General features: G+C 36.6%; 1 protein-coding gene across 1 annotated transcript; it reads left to right on the top strand.

The window, feature by feature from the left end:
* The first annotated feature begins 806 nt into the window (after window positions 1-806).
* LOC145050706 (uncharacterized) lies at window positions 807-3921 on the top strand. Its single transcript, XM_078998914.1, has 5 exons — window positions 807-1116; window positions 2407-2666; window positions 2758-2916; window positions 2971-3103; window positions 3161-3921. Exons 1-5 carry the CDS (start codon window positions 807-809, stop codon window positions 3919-3921), a joined length of 1623 nt encoding a protein of 540 aa, XP_078855040.1.
* Window positions 3922-23579: the final 19658 nt, after the last annotated feature.

The raw sequence follows: 23579 nt of genomic DNA on the forward strand, positions 1-23579 counted from the left end.
TTTGTACTTTGATTACTATGATGCATGTGTTGTGATACTACAAATGAATTCCTCCACCCCCAGACGTTTTCGCCGTTTGGTTTGGGGGTGTGACAGATTGGTATCAGATCATTGTTTATATTAAACTCAGTATATCAATCCATAAAAGATATACAAACTATAAATACATTGGGGCTAAGAGCTCTAACTACAAGTATACTTTTTAAGAATTCTAAGTATTTTTACAAGAAGTATACTAACACTAATACCTACAAGTACATTGTCATAAGAACTTAAAAGTATTTGGATGTTGAACATTACAGTCAAACCCAGGCAGTTATGTAATCATATCTAGAATTAATATAGTCTGAGCAACTATATTGATTTCAGATATGACCAACTTGTGTTTGGGAGTGATAGTAGTGTTGTGACATTTCTAAAACTTACCAACTACAGAAGAAACTCTAGAACATAACATAAAATACTATAAGGATATTTTAAACATCGATATGCTTTAGTTTTTCAGACATTTATCATAACCTTATTCTCGTACAGACATAATGGCAGGACATCATCTACCAAGGGACCCTTATTTTCCAAATTATGGCAATGAAGGATGGGTAGTGGAGGATCCGGAGGAGGATCCAAAAGAAGACTCATATGAAGAACCATTTGATGACAGCGAATCAAGTGGTACGGATACAGAGCCACAAGTCTGCAACCCGGGTTTACGTCCCCTGAGGCAAGAGGAAGCAGAACCCATACCCGAGTGGGGCCAATACATAAACTAGTGGAGTCGACAAGACGGCTAACGCCCTCCCTACGGAATGGCACAGGGTTTCTATAACGTCTCAGAAGGAGGAACAGCCGACAGAACTCTTCCAGTTATAGTGAACCGAATAGCCTGGCAATTCGATCAATCAAGGATGTCAATCAATCGAATCCTAGAAGTGAATGCAGTTGCGCAGGCTAACACTGCGGATATCCTTCGTCTTGACGAAATGCAAGATGATACCCAGCACCATACTGAAGCCCTTCAAAGGCATCTTAATGCCACTGAATCAGAAATAAGAGAATTGAGGGAGCATCAAGCTGCCCAAGAAAGGCGCTGGAAGACGCAGGATGAGGCAGAACCCAGTAACCGTCGTAGCAACCGTCGCAAGTAGTGTTTACACTACTTTCTAGTTTAATATACTGAATGTATAGACTACTTTCAAGATATGTACAAAATCAAGTATCAATAAAATAATAAGCACTTTATGTGACATCCCCATTTTCACGGCCAGAAAAGACCGATTTTGTTTATGCTTTATAAAAATCAGAGTACCTCTTTTAATAAAAATGTTGCGGAATTTGTTCCCAGTAAAACATGATAAATACGTTATCAAAGCATTTCGGAAGAAAAGTATTTTTATTCATTTTAAAATATTTGGGATGTCATCGTCAATACAGAAACATAAGCGTAATCAGAACTTACATTTATTTACACTAGTGATCTACATCTCTTTTAAATCTCTCAATGTAAAGTAGCTTCGTACCGACACCTGTGATACAAATAAACTGAGTAGGTCAGGTTGGGAAACCTGGTGAGTACATAGGGATTTCAATCAAGGGCGGACCTAGCTAGGTGCCCGATGTGGCACCGGCAACACCTAGCTTCTGCGCACGTTGTAAAAAAAATTTTGTTTTTTTTTTTTTTTTAAAGTTTTTACCTATTGTGCCACTATGTAAATCAAATGGTGCAACTACATAAAAAAAATATTGTCACTTTATTGTGAATTACCAAATGAAAAAAATAATAATAACGAGCCCAAATGTCCAATATTTTAATCAATTATTGTCTAATAATCCAATTGTCCAAAGCCTAAAATAAAACTTAATTGAATAAATTAGCAATTAGGCTAATTGCTTGTAAAAAAAGATAGCTCAATCCTAATTAATTTAGTGTGTAATTATCTATTATTGATACGAGTAAAAAAACACGATTACAACAGTTCTTCTACTCGACTTCTGTACCTCCACATCCAAAATTATGTCCGATACTTCATACTCCGATGTTCGATCGTTAGGCCTACTGTCGGACTCGTCCTCATGCGGGTGGTGTTGATAATTTTCACAACAAAGCAAAAGAAAAGTGTGAGTTTTCAATGAGGGAAAAACAAGCTATTAATGTAGTCTTGAGGAGGCAAATCGAAGCAGAGGACCATAAATATAAAGCTCGATTACGTGTTTCTATTATTGGTGTTAGACTTTTATTGAAAACCGGTTTACCGTTTCGTGGTCATAACGAGTCGGTTAACTCGGAAAGTAGAGGGCTTTACATTCAATTTTTAAAAGCCATTTGAGAGACTAGTGAAGATATTTTCAACAATACTTTAGAAAATGCTCTTAAAAACAATCAACTAATTTCCCCTAAAATTCAAAAAGAACTTGTGCAATGTTTTGCACAAGAAGTACTTTTGAGTATTCGTGAATATATTGGTCAAGATGTTTTTGCTTTACTAGTTGATGAATCTAGCGATGTTTCAAAAAAGAAACAAATGGCTATTGTTTTGCGTTATGTGGATGGTCTTGGCTTTGTGAAAGAAAGATTCATAGGACTAGTGCACGTGAAGGATACATCTTCTTTGACACTAAAAAACGCCATAAATGAAGCCCTTACAAGTAATAAGTTGAGTTTTAGTCAGGTAATTTATTATTTACTTTTTTGTTATTTCAATTTAATTAGATATATATATATATATATATATATATATTAATTGTTTTAAATTTTAATAGATAAGAGGACAAGGTTACGATGGGGCTAGCAATATGCGAGGGGAATTCAATGGTTTGAAAGCTTTCATATTACAAGAGAATGACACGACTTTTTATGTACATTGCTTTGCACACCAACTTCAATTAGTAGTTGTGGCTGTAGCAAAGAAGCATGATGGTGTTAGTGACTTTTTTTAGCAAATTTCGTTGGTGGTTAATGTTGTTTGTGCCTAGTGTAAAAGAAAAGACTTACTACGAGAGCAAGCAAGAGAAAGGGTGCAAAAAGGCTTGTGTAGTGGTGAACTTGCAACAGGAAGAGGGTTAAATCAAGAGACTACACTTGTTCGAGCGGGAGAAACAAGATGGGGTTAACATTTCAACACACTCACAAGTTTGATGAAGTTATTTTCGGATGTTCTTGTAGTTTTAGATTTTGTGAAAGAGGAGGGAGGGTCATTGGCAAACCGTCAACAAGCATCTGGAATCTTAGCATATTTTAAATCATATGAGTTCGTGTTTTACTTACATATGATGTTTGACATTTTACACCTCACGGGTACATTGTCAAAGCAACTTCAAAGAAAAGATCTACACATTTTAGAAGCGGCTTCGATGGTTAGAGGGACAATGGAGGCATTGCAATCTTTTAGAAACATAGGGTTTGCTAGCATTTTGCCAAAAGTATCCTCTTTTTGTCAAACACACGAAATTGATACTTTAGATACGGAAGAGTTGTATATCGGTACGAGAAACTGTAGGACTACAAAGACTAATAAGTTTCATTTTGAGGTTGAAATCTTCAACACGGTGGTAGATATGGAACTTACAGAATATCAGGATCGATTTAGTGAGACAAGCACCCAATTACTAGAATACATGGGTGCTTTGAGCCCTTGTGATTCATTTGCACAACCTGACAAATCAAAGTTATTGAAGTTGGGTAAGTTATACAAGTATGACTTTGATGATTCAGATATGATAGACCTTGAAGGACAACTTGAGATATTTTATCACTCTTGCATCAAAGATGAGCGCTTCACTAGTTTGAAAGGAATTTCTGACCTTTCTCGTTTGATGGTTAGTACGGGGAAGCATCGGTCTTATCCTTTGGTTTATAAGCTTTTAAAGTTGGCTTTGACATTACCCGTAGCGACCGCAAGTGTAGAAATATGTTTTCAAAGATGAATCTCTTGAAGACCGATTTGCGTAACAAAATTGGGCGATGAATTTTTGAACGATGCATTGCTTTGTAATGTCGAGACCGAAGCACTTGCGAAAGTTGAGAATGAAAAAGTAATGGAGCGGTTTCAAAAGATGTTTGCACGAAGAGGACAAATTTAAATTCTAATAGATCGTAGTTATATTATGTTTAACCAGAAAAAAAATTGTATTAGATGTTTTATATTTTGTTTGACCGGAAAAAAATTTGTGCAACCCCTACTACTAATTCTTGCGTCTGCCCCTGATTTCAATCCCACAATGTTATATCATATATATAATTTAGAACTCATAAAATATACAATTTCACCATATATGTATAAGCAACTCTTATCCCACCCCGTCGATCCTCACAACGAGACTATCCATACTCTCAAACCTAAGTTTAACGGTTTTACCTAATCCATACTCCCGGATGAGAAATGAACGGCTTTACCTAATACATACTCTCAGATTAATGACGAATGGTTATGCCTAATCCATACTCTCGGACTAGGGACGAATGACTAATCCATGCTGTCGGATTAATGATAAATGACTATGCCTAATCCATACTCTCGGACTAAGGACGAATGACTATGTATTAATCCATACTCTCGGACTAAGGACAACTGACTATGTCTTAATCCATACCCCCGAATTAATGACAGTTGACTATGTCCAATCCATACTCTCGGACTAAGGACAATGATTGTGTCTAATCCATGCTCCCGGATAAATGACATATACTAAAGTTATATTCTCTAAGTATAACTCACTTGTACTCGTAAGAACATACTACCCAATCTTCCTCATAATTAATTTAGGTCTACTCTTTATCCTAAATAATCATATATAATCAGGTATGTTCTTTAACACGTATTTCAGGCACCATCAATTATCTCGCACATAAACATATAATTACTACTTCAATCAATACTTGTATTAAAATCATGTTCATGAAAGGGACTATGCACTCACCTTATACGGTGGTGACTCGGTACGTGGACAGCACTTCGTTACTCTTAAAACAATTTCCCTCGACAAAACCTAGTATCATTACCACTAGGGTTTAGTTCAGTATTTACCGAGACTAATTTAATAGTCTAGCTGTTATTATTATTATATAAGCGTTAAACAACACTATATAACTCATAATACTAACCCAAATAATTATTTTAAGGTCCTAATAATGTTACTATAATTAATTAGAAGCTATATTAAAAATAGCATAGGCGTAGCTCACTTACAATGGGTTTTTCGCAAAACCGGGCTTCGCTGGAGCAGCGTTTCCGAGCCGAAAGACCCTTTTTCTCGGGACTCCGGGAGCCTTGGGGCTTCCTTTGGGTGCTAGGGGGTTTACATAGGCTTTTAGGGGGGTTAAGGAGCTTAGAGAGAGAGTATAGAGAGAGAAAGAAGAGGGTTGAGGGGTGAGGAAATGAGGAAACCGGCACCTCTATTTATAGGGTGAAATTCTGACGGACTCACCGAGTCGGTTCACAGACTCGCCGAGTCGGTGCCACGTGTCATCACCTGATGGCTTTTCTTGGGGAGAAAGCCTTGGCCCATATTCAGCCACGTCACCCCTTTTATAGCAGCACCCTGCCGACTTCTAAACACCATAACTTTCGCATACGAGCTTTGTTTTCGACGTTCTTTTTTTTTCACGCGTAGTTAAAAACAAGATCTACAACTTTCATTTAGACTCCGTTGGCTAATTCTCGACTGAACTTAAATTTAATAGTACGAGGAGATTAGACTACTAAATGACCGCGAAGAATTCGTAACTCCTTCATACGGACTCCGTTTTCGTATCTATTTTTACCATTGAGTTCCTATTAATGAGATATTCAACTCTCATTTAGGTCACGTAAGCCAAAAACCGCTCGAACTAAAATTCGAGTTTCGGGCTCTTTGAAAAATCATAACTTCCTCATACGAAGTCAGATTTGGGCGTTCTTTTTATGGATTTTCTCGTTTTAACATACTCTACGACTTTGGTTTAGACTACTAAGGCTAAAAAGTCTTCTATCGTAAATTCACTTTTTACGCTTCCCGGTGCCGTGCCGGTTTTGCTGTAAAACTTCGACGGGCCATAACTTCTTCGTTATAACTCGGATTTCGGCGTTCTTTATATGTACGGAACCCTTAAGACATATTCTACAACTTAGTTAAGATTATTTATTCTAAATAATCTTTGTCTAAAGTCATTTTCGACTCCTATTATCTCTAATTTGACTAGCCCGGATCTACGAGCGTTACACTTTACTTCAACAAGAGTTATTACAATTTTCATAAAAATTCCATTCCAAAGTTTTGGGATTATGGATATGTTCTAGTGTTATTTTTCATATTTTTCAATACGACCGCGGAAATTTTTATTTTCGGTAGATCGGTTGATGTCGATACTTTCGCAATATTGTGGTTTACTAAAGACCTGCTTTAGGAGCAAGTATCCAGATTACATATACTTAATATACCAATACAATCGATATGTATTTTCATACTCTTTGAAAAATTACCACTTCATTTTATACTATTATGTTGCAAGTTGTACTTGTAGTGGACATCCATTTTCAATTCTTTACACGATTCTTGTTGAATAAAGTGTTTAAGTTCAGAGATATCAAATTCATATTCATTCTTCATATCTCAAAGAGAATTTTGTAAAACATTAACAGTCAAAGAATTTTGTTCATTATTTTCAAAACAAACAATTTTCAAAGAATATTTTTTAAAGAAATGGTTTTCAACCAAATGAACAAAGGAAAAATTCTCAATTTTCTAATCAACGAAGATTTTCGAATGGTTCACAAGTTTTTCATCAATCAAACGTTGGTTATCAAAAACATTTTCAAAATTGTTTTCAATCACAAGTCAAATCTGGTTTTCCAAAACAACAATTTGAAAAGTTAAATGTCAACGCAAAGAGAAATGTGACATTTAAACCAACCCAACCTCAATTTCCCAGTCCATCTTCGAAGAAGTCAAGTAATGTTTCATTTTCAAGAGGAACAACCAATGTCAAAAACATCAATCATTGGGTGGAAAGGAAAGGCAAAGTTTATAAAAATGGGAAGTTTTCACAAGAACAAATCAAGGTTGCTTATGACAGTTATTTGAATGGGTCTTCTAATGGAAGTTCATCATCCAAAGATTCGAATCCATCTAACTGACTGTGGAAAGCGATTCCAAAAACAAAATTTTATGTGAAACGAACTGAGAAGGTTAAAGGGAAAGTCAGTGTTGATTCTAAACTAACAAATGCTTTTATTGCAATACCCTCCTCTAACAAAGTGGACTTAATTGATAGTTTAAAATCAAAAGTTCGTAATTAGGTTTTAGGATCTTCGATTCATCATGCATTTTGCTCTAATAACCAAGGACCCAAACAACCTTGGGGACCTAAATTCTTTCACTGATTGCAAGTATTATGTGATGAGCAATATGATCAAAAATGATACATTAGTAGTGGTTGCTCTCGTCACATGATTAAAAATGATGAAAACCTTAGAGATTTTCGAAGTCTGGAAAATGTTGGAGTGGTGAAGTTTGGAAATAATAACAAATGTAAAGTCAAAGGATATGGCAAAGTAATGAATGACAAGTTTACTATTAACAGAGTAGCATATGTCGAAGGTCTTCAACACAACTTGATAAGTGTTTTGCAACTTGTTGTGGGCACTGGCAATCAGGTGGATTTTAATGAAGAAGGAAGTGTGATTTCGAACATAGACACAAAAGAAATTTTTCTCAAATCCAAAAGAAAAGGTGATATGTTTACTCTTGACATCAAAATTATTATAGTAGTTCCCTCCATTTGCTAGATTTCAAAAGCATCATCAGATATCAGCTAGCTATGGCATCGAAGACTTTGTCATCTGAATTTCAAGAATTTAAATAAACTGGTCATCAATGATCTTGTTCATGGTTTTTCCTGTATTAAAATTTGATAATGATACTTTATGTGCAACTTTCAAACAAGGGATGCAACATAGACAAGGTCATCTAATTGTCATTGTTTCGAAGATTGTTGAACCTCTCAACAAAAAGAGGTACATCTTGGTTATTGTTGATGATTTTTCAAGGTGTACTTGGGTATATTTTCTTCGGTTAAAATCAGAAACAACTCAAGCAATGATTGATTTTATCAAGCACATAAAAGTGAATTTAAAGAAAAAGGTTCGTAAGATCAAGAGTGACAATGGCTTAGAGTTCAAAGACAAGGTTATTGATTCGTTCTTAACTGACAAAGGAATTCCGCATAACTTTTCTTCTCCTTACACACCTCAACAAAATGGTGTCGTTGAAAGAAGGAACATGTCTCTTTGTGAAGTAGCAATAACTATGCTTACATATGCGAATCTTCCATAATATCTTTGGGCTGAAGCCGTTTCGACAGTTTGTTTTACTCATAATCAATATTTAATTCATTATCTTTTTAATATAACCCCTTATGAAATCATTAATAACAAGAAACCAAATGTTAAAATTTTCCATATTTTTGGTTGCAGATGCTTCATTATGAATCTTAAGGATAACCTTTTAAAGTTTTAATCAAAAGTTGGCGAATGAATATTCCTGGGATATTCTCATAATTTTGTTGCATACAGGGTGTTAAAAAAACGAACTAGGAAAATCGAAGAAACTTTTAATCTTACTTTTGATGATCATTATGTTAAGAGAGTTGAAAAGTGTTTTGAACAAAAGCCAATTATGAATGAATCGAATGATGACACTTAAAGTTTGAATTCTTTAGATTTTGATTATGATTTCATTTTTGATGTTCCTGACAGGGCTATTGATGCAGAAGTTCATGCTGATGGTAATCAACGACCTGAATCATTGAAGCATAGTGATGATTCAACTATCACTCAAGATGTTGTTGATATGAATTCTTCAACCACTTCTCCAATGAAAAATGAAAGTTTACCAATGATACCCAATGCTCAAGTGGAGGGGGAGCGTTTGAGTTCAACTAGTAGTGTTGAGGGGGATCACACTTTCGAGGAGGAGCAAGGTTAATTGAATGATGATGTTGAGGCTGATCATCCTATTGTTAATCCAATTGATGAGGGGGAGCAAAATGAATTGTTACCAAACAATTCGCATATTCATAGTGATGTTTTCTATGACATACCTGATAATATGTCCATTATAGGCGAAGGATCTGAAACAGATAAATTCGAAGATGCACCATTAGATTTTGATCTTGCATATCCACCGATGGATAGATGGACATGAAGTCATCCACACGAACAAATTCTTGGTGATCTCAAGCTGGAGTTTTGACGAGGGCTTAGCTACGTGCGAAGAATTAGGTACTTAATGTTACTAAATAATTATGTATGCTCAATGTGTTTATTTCTAAAATTAAACCCAAATCAGTGAAGATTGCTATGGATGATCCTTATTGGATTGTATCAATGCAATCTGAATTGGCTGAATTTGAATGAAATAAAGTATGGAGACTTGTTCCAAAACCTACAGATGTATCAGTAATTGGTTTAAAATGGATTTTCAAAAATAAAAATGATAAATAAGGGAACATTGTTCGAAATAAGGCTTGGCTTGTAGTAAAAGGATATTCGGAACAAGAAGGTATTGATTATGAAGAAACCTTTGACCCTATCGCAAGACTCGAGGCTGTTCAATTCTTTTTAGCCTATGCAGCACAAAAGGATTTCGATGTATATCAAATGGATGTAAAGTGTGCCTTTATTAATAGAGTACTCGAAGAAACGGTGTATGTCAAGCAACCCCCAGGTTTTATCAATTAACAATAAACTCATCATTGTTATGTTTTAGATAAGGTTGTTTATGGACTTAAACAAGCTCCTCGAGCCTGGTATGCCACTCTTACTAATTTCTTAAAATTGTCGAAATTTAAACAAGGATCAGTTGATCCCACTCTCTTTCGAAAGAAAGTTGGGTATAATCTCATGCTTGTTCAAATTTATGTTGATGATATTATTTTTGGCTCTACCGATCCTACTATGTCGAATGAATTTGAGAACATGATGAAAAGCTAGTTTGAGATGAGCATGATGGGCAAAATAAATAAGTATCTGGGTTTAAACATTCATCAAAGTAGAGATGGAATTTTATCAATCAAGAGAAATACTCTTGAACTCTTCTTGAAAATTTTGGTATGACGAATAGTTCAAAGTTGTGCGTACCGATGGCAGTTGGCACAAGACTTGGTCCTTCGCCAGACAAACCACCTGTTGATCTCACATTATATCGAAAAATAATTGGTACATTATTATATCTAACAGCTAGTCGACATGATATAATGTTTGCCATTTGTAATCGTGCTAGGTACCAATCGAATCCTAGGGAACCACATCTCACCGCTGTTAAGAAAATTTTTCGTTATCTCAAAGGCACAGTTTCATTAGTATTGTGGTATCCTTAGAAAACTTGATTTTTTATAGAAGCATTTTCAGATGCAGACTTGGGAGGTTGTCAACTTGATCAAAAAAGCACAAATGGTGGATGTCAACTTTTGGATGTGAAGCTTGTTAGCTGGCAATCGAAAAGGCAAACTTGTGTTTCGATTTCCACAGCAGAAGCAAGAGTATGTTGCTACTACAACTTGCACTTCTCAAATCATATGGATTCAATGTCAACTATGTGATTATGCAATCAACATGAAGAAAATTTTGTTGTATTGTGATTCACAAAGTTCCATTCGTATCTGCCATAATCCAGTGCAACATTCGAAGACTAAACACATTGCACTTCGTTACTACTTTATCAAATATCATGTTAAGGAAGGCAACATTGAAGTTCATTTTGTGAAAATTATTGATCAACTTGCTGATATTCTCAATGATCCATTCAGAGGTTACTGTTCATAGTCAACGCTTCAACAGGCTTCACATTCGACATTCCTTTGAACGATTCACCACACGCTTCGCTACCTCATTCCTATCACAAAGTCGATACTTTAATTCATTATGACAACACTTTACAATTCGCATGTCTGGTACATTTTTCTTTCTTTTCTTGTATTTTTTCATTTATAAATCAAAAATATCAAAAAGATTTTCTTATGTTTTTGTCATTTTACTTCCAAAAATCAGAAATCTCAAAATCATTTTCTTATTTTTGTTATTTTCATTAAAAAATCAAAATATCAAAAAGATTTCTTTAATTTTCTTTCAAAAACAAAAAGTCGAAAATATTTTTTCTTTTATTTTGGTTGATTAACATTCTTATGAAGCTTTCTAGCGAAAATCTATTGTGGAACATGTTTTGCAGCTCTAGGGAAAGGTAAATATTCGGTACTTTGTATTGGATAAGGTGTCTAAGTCCATAACTATTTCTGGTATGTACTTGACCCGACCCGACATGGTCCATTTGGGTTGCATGGCACCATGCAATTAGATAGACTAAATGAGAGAAATAACACTTGTAGTTTATTAATATATTATAAGTTCTAATATATTAATAGTATTATTTAATTAGTATTGATCAAGAATTAATTTGGAATTAATTAAGTGATCAAAAGATAACTAATTAAATATATGGGTTGATTATGTAAATCATCCATAACTTGTACAGTGGGCTAAGAGGCTCCATGGATTATCAAGTTGGGTTAAACCCATTGGATGCTCCATGGGAGTTACAAACCCATGGGTCATGGAAATGAAGAGTCATGACACATTAGCGTTTACATGGTGTAACCCTAGATGTGTCAACACTATATAAGGAACCCATTCTCCACCAAAATCGGCTACACATGAACAAGTGAGGGCTAGGCCGATTTTTGCAAGTGTAATACTCTCTCAAAGTTTACTCCTTTGCATTTTGTGTTCTGTGAAGCATTTGAGGCATCACACTTGGGGTGCTAGGCTCACAAGGTTTCAAGGATCATAAGCAACAATAAGGTAAGCTATTATATCTTTCATTTAAGTTAAAAATTGTTCCCCATGTATGCTCGATAGGAATATAACCTTGGAATTCAACTTTGCATGATAATTAGACAAACATAGATCCAAGGTTATTAGGGTTGCATGTACACTTAGGAAGTGTTAGAATGCTCAAAACCCATAAGCGGTATCAGAGCCTAGGTTTGTTTGTTTGAGCTTTGTCCAAAATTGTTGAAAAAAGTTGATATTGTGCTGTCTGCATGTTGAATTCGTCGAGTCCATGGGGGGACTCGCCGAGTTCATGTGTAAATTCATCCTACTCGCAGAGTAGGTTCGTGCACTTGACGAGTAGGAGCCTCAGAATGCAGATTTTCGACTTTTGTTGCTGGAAATGGACTAGAAACATTATCCTAAACTGTTTTGGTGTTATAAAACTTATTTTAGATGGTGTAATGTTTATGCTAATCCATTTACATTGGCAATTATCAAAATTACAAGTTTTTAAGTGTAATTTTTGATTCTTGAAAGTGTTCATATTCATGTTCTTGAACTTATGAAGATTAGATGATCATAGGAATTACTTGTAACCTTCATGGTAGTTTAATTCACAATCATAATATGTTTTAATGGAGTCCATAACATTGTCCTCAAGTTATGGAAAACCAAAAGTCACACTTTTATTAAAGCCATTAAAAGAACACAAGAGTTATAAAAATGAAGAGTCTTCATTTTATTACTCAATTAACTCATAAGTTATAAGAAATGAAAAGATTTGAAAGTTTACAAAACTTGCCCTCAAGTTTTGGAACAAGTAAAGTCTTGATTACAACTTTAGTTCCAAGCCTTAAAATTTTAAAAGTTAAAATTCAACCCTTATACTTTATAATATTATAAATTAATATATATATATATATATATATATATATATATATATATATATATATATATAAGATCAAGTCGTCTTACTGCTAGTACGCCTCATTCACGAAGTCGGTCTATAAGGGGGGTATAAGGTTGTTGCCTATAAAATGGCAACTTAATGGGTGTCCACTCTCACCCACCACTTCCTTGATCAGTGGAGGGTCGTTAGCCGAACGGGTAAGACAAGGACTTATAAATTCTCATTAAAAGTATGATGAATATATTAAAGTAACTAAATGCTTTTATTAAATTCCTAATGTTAGTTACTTTAGGAAAAATGTGAATAAGGTGCTAATCCATGAAATTACACTTTACACTTTGTTTAAGTCATTGGTGGAGCGTGTGTGGTTAACCGACACACTAACTTGGACTTAACAAAGTAGGTAAAGGGTGACTTAAGGTTTACCATAGTATCGGTGGAGCGTGCATAGTTTACCAGCACATCGATTGAGTGATAAACTTTAAGGGTACCAAGGGATTTGCATGGTTACTTCACACCTCGTTTTGTGATCCTCGGTATCCCAGTCACAAAACTTGGAGGGCACACTCGAGATTGAAACATGCCTTTGAAAAGTTCATTGAATCTCAAAAGAATCTAGGAATTTCTAAGAACCAATTAAAAACCTAATATTTATATTTCGTTTTTCATGGTGGAAATTGGTGAATCGTCATTCACCTACCTTTCAAATATGTTATAGCTTGGATTATGGCATACCTCTTCTAAGTTATAATATATTGTGATTGGATCCTAGGCTTAATATTACATTTGGGTGTTTTATTAATGACTCTCTTAATATCTAAACTAATCTTGTCCTCTTCTTTTAGATGTCTTCAAACAATGCTGCTTCTGGCTCTAATCCTAATGGTTCCTTTACACTTATGAACTTGTGTGGGAAAGTCACTTTTGATGGATCCAACTTCAATGAATGGATCAGAAACATTTGGATGATTACCCGCTACGAGGATAAAGAATATGTCCTCGACAAGGAGCTTAAGGAGATTGATGAGACCACTGCAACTCCTCAGGAGATCGCTGACTTCCAGGCACATGAAAGGGATGCTACCAAAGTAGCATGCATCATGATGGCCACGATGACAGTGGAACTCCAAAAGTCCTATGAGGACTTCTACCCTTTTGAAATGCACCAAGATCTGATGGAAAGATACCATCAAAGTGCACGACAAGAGAGGTATGCAATCATCTGCTCCATGATAACAACCATGATGAAGGACGGGGAATTCGTCATGAGCCACATGTAGAAAATGCAAAGGTATGTGGATCGATTGCTGAAGCTTAATGTGAACTTCCCTGAGGAGCTTGCAATAGATATTATTTTGCACTCCTTACCATCGTGCTATGATCAATTCCGCATGACATATCACATGAATAAGAAAGAGGTCACACTCAGCAAACTTCAGGGTCTTCTCAAGACCGCAGAATCAGGTCTTAAGGGGAAGTCGGTTGTTAACACTCCTACTCCAAACTCCGCTCCGGTTTTGGCAATCGGGAAAAGTCGAGGGAAGAAGAGAAAGAGCTCTTCGAAGGGTACCAAGGCTAGGACCCTTGATGGCTCTTCTTCAAGTGGAACCGAGAAAGGTTTCATCACTCCTTCTTCTGACCCAAAAGAGGCTGAATGCTTCTATTGCCATGAAAAATCACATTGGAAGTGAAACTGCCCAAAATACCAGCAAGATGTGAAGGATGGGAAAGTTAAACCCAACCATGCAGGTATTTACACTATCCTATCTAATAACTCACCCCATTCTAGCTCTTGGGTCCTTGATACCGGTTATGGTATTCATATCTGTTATGATTTGCAGGGACTAAGAAGAAGTGAGAATGTGGAGCAAGGAAGAATAAACTTAATCATGGGGAATAGGAAAGCTCTAACTATCACCAAGATTGGAGTTTACTCTTTATCGCTATGTAGTGGGTTTAGTTTAGATTTGAATAAGTGTTGTTATTCGCCAAAAATGGAAAGAAATATTATTTCCCTTCATGCATTGTATAAACAAGGTTTCACCTTTTCATTTGATAATGAAGTTGGTTCTATTAATGCTTTCTTTAATAATGTTCTTTATTTTAAAGCATTACCTTGTGATGGCGTGTATGAAACAGTATCTGTGGTTGATAACATAGGAAATAATGTATTGTGTATTGATTCTGTTAATAATAACTTGGATAAAGCATCATTATGGCATTGTCATCTTGGACATATAAGCATGAAACGCATAGGCCAACTCCAAAAGGATGGAGTCCTGGATTCGTTTGACCTAAAGTCAGATGATAGTTGCGAATCATGCTTACATGGAAAAATGACAAAGTCACCCTTCACAGGTTCATGTGAGAGGGGTGAAGGTTTGTTGGATCTTGTACACACAAATGTGTGTGGGCCCTTCAAACATGCCACAAGGGATGCTAATCGTTATTATTTGACTTTTACTGATGATTACAGTAGATATGGATATATCTACTTAATCAAGCATAAGTCAGAGACTTTCGAAAGGTTTAAGGAATTTAAACAGGAAGTCGAGAATCAATTGGGCAGGAACATTAAGATGCTTCGATCCGATCGAGGTGGTGAGTATCTTAGTTCAGAGTTCCTCGACTATCTTAGGGAATGTGGGATTGTCTCACAATTGACACCTACCAGGACACCACAGTTGAATGGTGTGGCTAAGAGGCGTAATCGAACCTTGTTGGATATGGTTCATTCCATGATGAGTCGAGCTTCGCTACCAATCTCATTTTGGGGGTATGCCTTAGAGCTGCCGCCCATATCCTTAATCTAGTCCCTACAAAGAAAGTTACCAAAACTCATCATGATATGTGGACTGGTAAAGTACCCAAACTAGAACACATCAATATTTGGGGTTGCGAGGCTTTCGTGAGACGCGAGACTCATGATAAGCTCGAACCTCGAAGCGAGAGGTGTATTTTCATCGGCTACCCACAGCAATCCTTTGGTTACCTCTTCTACATACCTAGTGAAAATGTGGTCTTTGTAGCTAGGAGGGCTGTCTTTAGAGAGAGAGAGAGAGAGAGAGGGAGAGAGAAAGAGAGAGAGAGAGAGAGAGAGAGAGAGAGAAAAAAAAAGAGAGAGAGAGAGAGAGAGAGAGAGAGCTCATAAGCCAAGGAGATAGTGGGAGGCAAGTTGACCTTAAAGAAATTCAAGAGTCAAGTGGTGAAGGAACTTCAAACCCTAGCACTCAACTTGAGGAGGAAACTCCTGTTGAGCCAATTGACAAGTATTTACCTCTGAGGCGTTCCACAAGGGTTAGGAATACACCTGAGCATTACTATGGATTCCATATTACTGCGGAAGGTGATACACTTATCAGTGATGAGACACTAATAGGTCTGGATGAACCTAATAGTTACGCAGAAACCATGGCAGGCCCTGAGTCAGCCACGTGGAAAGAGGCAATGGACAGCGAGATATAGTCCATGTATGACAATCAAGTTTGGAACTTGGTTGAGAATGTACCATGTCGTAAGACTGTAGGGTGCAAATGGATCTTCAAGAAGAAGACCGACATGGATGGTAAGGTACACACTTATAAGGCACGACTGGTTGCAAAGGGTTTCTCACAAACTCCGGGAGTTGATTATGATGAGACCTTTTCTCCAGTGGCCAAGATTAAGTCTATTAGGGTTCTGTTAGCCATAGCCGCATTTCATGACTATGAAATATGGCAAATGGATGTCAAAACCGCTTTCCTTAATGGAAAGTTGGCTGAGGATGTTTACATGTGTCAGCCATAGGGTTTTTTCAATACAAAGTACCCTAATAGAGTGTGTAAGCTTGAGAAATCCATTTATGGATTAAAGCAAGCACCTCGCAGATGGAATCTTTGCTTTGATGAGAAAGTTAAGGAATTTGGCTTTTCTAGGAGTGAAGATGAATCTTGTGTATATGTCAAGGCTAGTGGGAGTATAGTTAGCTTTTTGGTATTGTATGTGGATGAAATACTACTCATAGGAAATGACATCCCAACTCTGCAAGAAGTTAAGTCCTGGCTTGGGAAGTGTTTCTCTATGAAGGACCTAGGAGAAGCTGCCTATATTCTAGGGATAAGGATTTTAAGAGACCGGAGTAAAAGACTAATTGGACTTAGTCAGAGTACCTACTTGGATAAGGTGCTGAAGAGATTCGACATGTATGATTCGAAGAAAGGAGAGTTACCCATCTAGAGTAACGCCAGATTGAGTAAGACACAAAGCCCTAGTACTGAGTCTGAGATAGCATAAATGAGTCGAATACCTTATGCTTCGGCTGTAGGATCGATCATGTATGCTATGACGTGTACTCGACCTGCTGTAGCTTTTGTCTGAGCATGGTTAGCAGGTATCAGGGGAACCCTGGCAAGGCACACTGGACTACGGTAAAGAATATCCTCAAGTACCTATGGAGGACTAAGGACTGGGTCCTTACCCTCGGTGGGAGTGATGAATTGAGAGTTGTAGGGTATAGTGATGCTAGCTTTCAGACTGATAAGGATAATTTCCGCTCTCAGTTAGGTTGGATCTTTACCTTAAACGTAGGAGCAATTTCTTGGAAGAGTTCCAAGCAAGAGACAGTGGCTGATTCAACTTGCGAATCAGAGTATATTGCAGCTAGCGAGGCAGCAAAGGAGGCGATATGGCTGAAGAACTTCATTGGAGACCTTGGAGTTGTACCAGGTATTAAAGAACCAATGGAAATTTTCTGTGATAGTGAAAGTGTTGTTCCCTTAGCCAAGGAACCAAGGGATCACGGGAGATCCAGACACATAGACAGAAAATACCATTTCATCAGACATCGAATAGAAGGACTCCTCGTGGCAAAGAGGGTATCATCGGATGAGAATCCAGCAGATCCCCTCACGAAGGGACTAACTCGGGTTAAGCATCTCCAGCATGCTCGGAGCATAGGGCTGAAGGATGATATTAGATTTAGTAGTTAGATAACCTTGAAATTTGTAAACTGTAATTGACATTAGATGATGAATAAAAGTTGTTTTATTTATGAGTAAAGTGTTGCTATCTCTTGTCGATCGTTTACTATATTTCTTTTGCATGTTTTGACTTCCAGAATAATTATGTTTGGTATATCATATTAATCAAACCTCTACAGTCGGTCATATGTCGGAAGTAGGTATGAATCAAGATTGTCATGATTGGTTGAAGAGGTCTAAGGTGTTGGACATGTCTACAACAATCATGAGTTCTCATAAGTTCTGAGCATTGGATTCAACCCATGCTCACTGGAATCGCTTCATGGAATTTATCTCGAGTGATCGTGAGACGGTAATATCATATAAGTCTTCAAACCTAGAGATATGATTTGTTACTTATGAGTTGGTTATGCATTGATTGTACGTAAATGCATTGGTAACTCGATGTTATAAAACGTTCTTTTGTGTATAATTCAATGAGTAGTAGAACAAACATATGAGTCGAAGTTTATCTGTTCCTTCTTGGATTAGAAGCTGATATCTAGGCCCCTCGATGATTTTGTTTTGACCTATGTACCGGGCCCGGTCAGAACTAAGTTGATGTGTTCAATTAAGTTCTTTGTCAAACAAATCGGAAATCGGGAAACAAACTGTTGGACAATAAGTAAGACATTGTTCCATGTATTTGTCCGGCAGATATCTAGAACAGAGGATTATATGATCACTTATCTTAAATGGCGTATCAACATCATCTCAGTTCCGAGAGACCTTGAAAGAGCTACGATTGCTGATCGGTTCCTGAAGTCATATTCGTAGTTATAGTTATTAGACTTATCCAAGTGGGAGACTGTTGACTAAGGTGTATAAGTCCATAACTATTTCTAGTATGTACTTGACCCGACCCGGCATGGTCCATTTGGGTTGCATGGGACCATGCAATTGGATAGACTAAGTGAGAGAAATAACACTTGTGGTTTATTAATATATTATAAGTTCTAATATATTAATAGTATGATTTAATTAGTATTGATCAAGAATTAATTTGGAATTAATTAAGTGATCAAAAGATAACTAATTAAATATATGGGTTGATTATGTAAATCATCCATAACTTGTATAGTGGGCTAAGAGACTCCATGGATTATCAAGTTGGGTTAAACCCATAGGATGCTCCATGGGAGTTACAAACCCATGGGTCATGGAAATGAAGAGTCATGACACATTAGGGTTTACATGGTGTAACCCTAGATGTGTCAATACTATATAAGGAACCCATTATCCACCAAAATCGGCTACACATGAACAAGTGAGGGCTAGGCCGATTTTTGCAAGTTTAATACTCTCTCAAAGTTTACTCCTTTGCATTTGGTGTTGTGTGAAGCATTTGAGGCATCACACTTGGGGTGCTAGGCTCACAAGGTTTCAAGGATCATAAGCAACAACAAGGTAAGTTATTCTATCTTTCATTCAAGTTAAAAATTATTCCCCATGTATGCTAGATAGGAATATAACCTTGGAATTCAACTTTGCATGATAATTATACAAACATAGATCCAAGGTTATTAGGGTTGCATGTATACTTAGGAAGTGTTAGAATGCTCAAAACCCATCACTTTGCACTTGTTAGGTATCCCTAGAAGCATGTTGCATCATGTCGACCCAAGCCTCCATGATTCAATGTGTTTTCAAAGCCTTAATGGATTTCTCATCACGTGGATTCCTTCCCAATCAAGCTATATACACATTAGTCCCTGAGCTACTCTACTCTTCTCAAATGAGTTAAGAGTTTTCTGCTTCGTCCACTAATAGCAGAGGTACTTTCGATTCTTTAATCAATCTTTTTCATCAACTATTCTTAAACAATCACACACAAACACACATACCCAAGACATCTCTGGTCCAAACCAACCAGGTTATAAGTATGTAACCAATCTGTGTTTATGATCTGGATTCATGAGACCGTGATGAAGGTGAAACCCAATATTTCGAAATATTGATAGAGTTGACGGGGAACTTTAGTTCTAGAATGTAACGAAACATTTGTTTCAGTATCTTACTTCGATATTCAAAATCATTCTTTTCTTTTTGTGTGGTCTTGCTAAAATGTTCGAAACCCACAACATTTTTACCCAACAAGATCCCAATCTTATTTTTTGGAATATGATTTTCGTCTGAATATCAGTTTGATTCTTTGTTACTTGAAATAAGTTTCCTACCATACTTGTCCCTGACTACACTGATCAAACAGGGAATTTCGTTTGCAATTTTTCAAATTTATATTGAGTTATGATATGTAACAAAATGTTTGTCGACTTGAGAAGCCTTATAAAAGAAGCCCTTCGAAACTTCTTAATAAGTATTCGATTTTAATTCATGGGAAACCATACCAGCAGTTCAACATCTCTCTTGAAGTTGCGCGAAGTGATCTTTGCCCTGGGTAATACAAACTCATGTTCTGAGAACGAAAAATTTTCTTTTATTTGATTCTTATCTTAATTCTTTGGCACACATAAACACACACCGAAATGCTTGAGGTTCTGAGTAATACCAACTCAGGTTGATGATTTTGAAAAATCTGGCGTATGACTTTTCTTTTCAACCCAAAAGCGAAAGACCCTTGCCTCCATGCCGAAGGGTCACTAACGGTTCCTATCTTCTTGGGGGAAAATGAACAAACTGATTGATGTGACGTTCTGGTTACCTTGCAATTTTCAAGGAAAAAAGTGATTATCACTTTTCAGACATAGCTACTTTTATAGCTACTGGTTCGATTTTCAAGGTGACACATGGATTGCAGTTAATGCTCAAACCGCTTCAAATTCAAATTCGGGTTTATGTATAAAAGGGTTTTGGGTTACCTCTTTCCAACTTTACGTGATCCAAAATTTTCCCAGAAGCCTTTCTTGCCCAATATGTTCTATTTTCTCAAGTCTTTTTTTTCCAAGCCCTAACAATGGCGGCTGTTCATGATCAAGTTGATCCATCTCAGACAACAAATGATGTTACATCTCAACCTTTGATGAAGATTCAAAGCACAAATTACCGAGTTCAACTGGATGTTACTTAGTATCCTGATGAATTCAATATGTTCATTGTTGCTCTGAATCATTCTGTTTTGTAGACAGCAATGTCGACATCTTTTTTTGTTCCGGTGACATGGTTGTCCATTGCTAGTTCCACTACAGTATACAACAAAACGATTAAGGTGGTTATTTCCCAATTGTCTATGGAGAAGAAGTTCACATTAACAAAGAAGATGTTTGCTTAGATCCTGAAACTTCCCAATGTTGGCCCTTTCTATGAGGTTTCGAATGAACAAGTTCTTCACATGTCAATGAGATGGGTTATCATCCAACTTTAACCAAGATAAGTGATTTCAAGAAATTTTGTTTGCCTTGCATATGGAATTTTTGTTTGGTATCTTTCTTCGATTCCTGATGGGTCGAAGTGTTGGATTGGATAAGGAAAAATTGGAGATATATGCAATGGTAGCAGGGATTTATTACGTTCTACATGTGGATAATGCGACACCATTGTGGGATGAGTTTATTAAAAAGCATCAGTAACACAAATGTAGTCAATGGAATTTCATGTGCTCGATACTGGAGTTTAATCTTGCAGTATGCGTATGAAAAGGAAGGTGTTGTTGTTCCTAAAGATGAACCTAAGGCCGAATTTTCTTTGTATCATCATCCAAAGACGGTGGAGGATAATCAGGATGAGTATCCATCAGTTGCTCGCATTCCTAATGTTATGCTTCGCAGAGTTGATCCTATGAATCCCGTTCTGGTGGAATATATCACCACTATCAATCCTTCGATTGAAACAAGAGTGTTGTTATCAAAATTTGTTGGTGTTCCATCGAAGAAGAGTAAAGGATCTAAGAAAGGAGTAACGGTTAGTCCTTCGAAGCCTAGTCAAGAGCCTGTTGAAAAAGTTGTTATAGTTTCTCCATATAAGGTTGCAAAGAAAGTTGTTCACCCAATTGTCGAAGACATGTCTATTCCAACCAAAGAAGTCATGCCCTCGAAGTCTGGGGTTCTTAAACGTTTATAGAAAATGACTCACAGGCCTCGTCATTCCCCAAAAAGGCTAATTGGTAAAGGTGCGAACTCCAAGAATATTCGCAAGCCCTAACTAAATAACAAAGGCGTTGTTATTCGTAAAATTCCTTATCCCATGTCTCCTGCATCAAAGATGTGATGACCTGAAGATATGGAGAAATGCATATCTAAAAAGAAGAAGAAAGTTTTTAAAGATCCTATGGATGAAGTTGTTCTCAAATCTGATTTTGATGAAAGTGGTAAGTCTCAATCACCACCACGTGATATTGATATGGGTTTTCCATCACCAACAAGGGGCTCTCCAATCAATTTGAATGTCGAGGAGACTGGAAGTCCTGGTGGCATAATGAAAACATCTAATGTGGACAAAACCATTAATCATGGTGATTCTTCGAAGATATCCACTCCTGAGAAACCTGTTATCATACCACTCGAAGTTTCAATTGTTGAATTAGTTTTTGAGGAGGTTTGAACTTCAGGCATGCCTACGAACATATCTAATATGGATGCAAATTTCAATATGGGTGAAGGGGTGTTGACAAATGAAAACCAAGGTACTTCCCATATTATTATTTCATCTTCCTTCGATACGTCAACCATTGACACCACTGCTTCATTACCACCATTTCATACTTTTATTCCTATCACCTTACCTCAATCTACTTAATCACAAACTTTTGAAAAACATCATGAATCGACACATCACTTCATTGTTTCCATCCCAATACACCAAAGGCCCCAAAATTGTTCAAGAAGATGAAACCACTAAAGATGGTGAATTTATGGGAACTTTTGTTGATATTGACTTCGATCCAGAAGAAGAGAACATTCTTGATCATACGTTGATGTCGGGGAAACAATTGAAGATTCTCAACAGGAAGATCAATTCTTTATTGAAGCTTCAAGCTGATAAAGGGGGTCGAAATTATTTGTTGGCATTGAAGTAGATGTGATATCCAAAGCTCGAGAGTTCCGTTTGCGAAACGAATTAGAGCTCCTAGACCGGAATAACGATAATCATGTTAATGCTCAATCTTTGACTTTCAATCATGAGCTTAATGAATTGAAATTTGTGGCAAAAGAAAGGCATCTTTTATTATTGTTCAAGATGTAAAGAAGGTTCATGAAGATGTCAACCTAAAGATTGAAGAACTCAGGGTTGATATGGCGAAGGAAGTTTCAGCTATCACCTTACCTCAATCTAGTCAATCACCAACTTTTGAAAAACATCATGAATCGACACATCACTTCATTGTTTCCATCCCAATACACCAAAGGCCCCAAAATTGTTCAAGAATATGAAAACACTAAAGATGGTAAATTTATGGGAACTTTTGCTAACATTGAATTCGATCTAGAAGAAGAGAACATTCTGGAACACACGTTGATGTCGGGGAAACAATTGAAGATTCTCAACAGGAAGCTCAATTCTTTATTGCAGCTTCAAGCTGATAAAGCGGGTCGAAATTATTTGTCTGGCATTGAAGTAGATGTGATACTCAAAGCTCAAGAGTTTCGTTTGTGAAACGAATTGGAGCTCCTGGACCGGAATAACGATAATCGTGTAAAGGCTCAATCTTCGACTTTCAATCATGAGGTTAAGGAATTGAAATTTGTGGCAAAAGAAAGGCATCTTTTATTTGTTGAAGATGTAAAGAAGGTTCGTGAAGATGTCAACCTGAAGATTGAAGAACTTAGGGTTGATATGGCGAAGGAAGTTCCAGCTATTAGTCACGATTATTCTTCTCTCCACACAAAAGTGGATATAATCATTGATGTTGTAACGAATGTTGTCAAGTGGTGTCATTTGCTAATTCCAAATATTGATAAGAAGGCTAAACTTGAT

Source organism: Lactuca serriola, chromosome 5 (genome assembly GCF_051521515.1).
Source record: "Lactuca serriola cultivar US96UC23 chromosome 5, Lser_US96UC23_V15, whole genome shotgun sequence".
NCBI classification, from domain to species: Eukaryota; Viridiplantae; Streptophyta; class Magnoliopsida; order Asterales; family Asteraceae; genus Lactuca; species Lactuca serriola.

Coding starts and splice junctions, on each gene's coding strand:
- LOC145050706 (XM_078998914.1), top strand. CDS start 807: ATGGCACAGGGTTTCTATAACGTCTCAGAAGGAGGAACAGCCGACAGA. Junction 2,667..2,757: donor ATAAGTTGAGTTTTAGTCAG/GTAATTTATTAT, acceptor AAATTTTAATAG/ATAAGAGGACAAGGTTACGA. Junction 2,917..2,970: donor TAGCAAAGAAGCATGATGGT/GTTAGTGACTTT, acceptor GTTTGTGCCTAG/TGTAAAAGAAAAGACTTACT.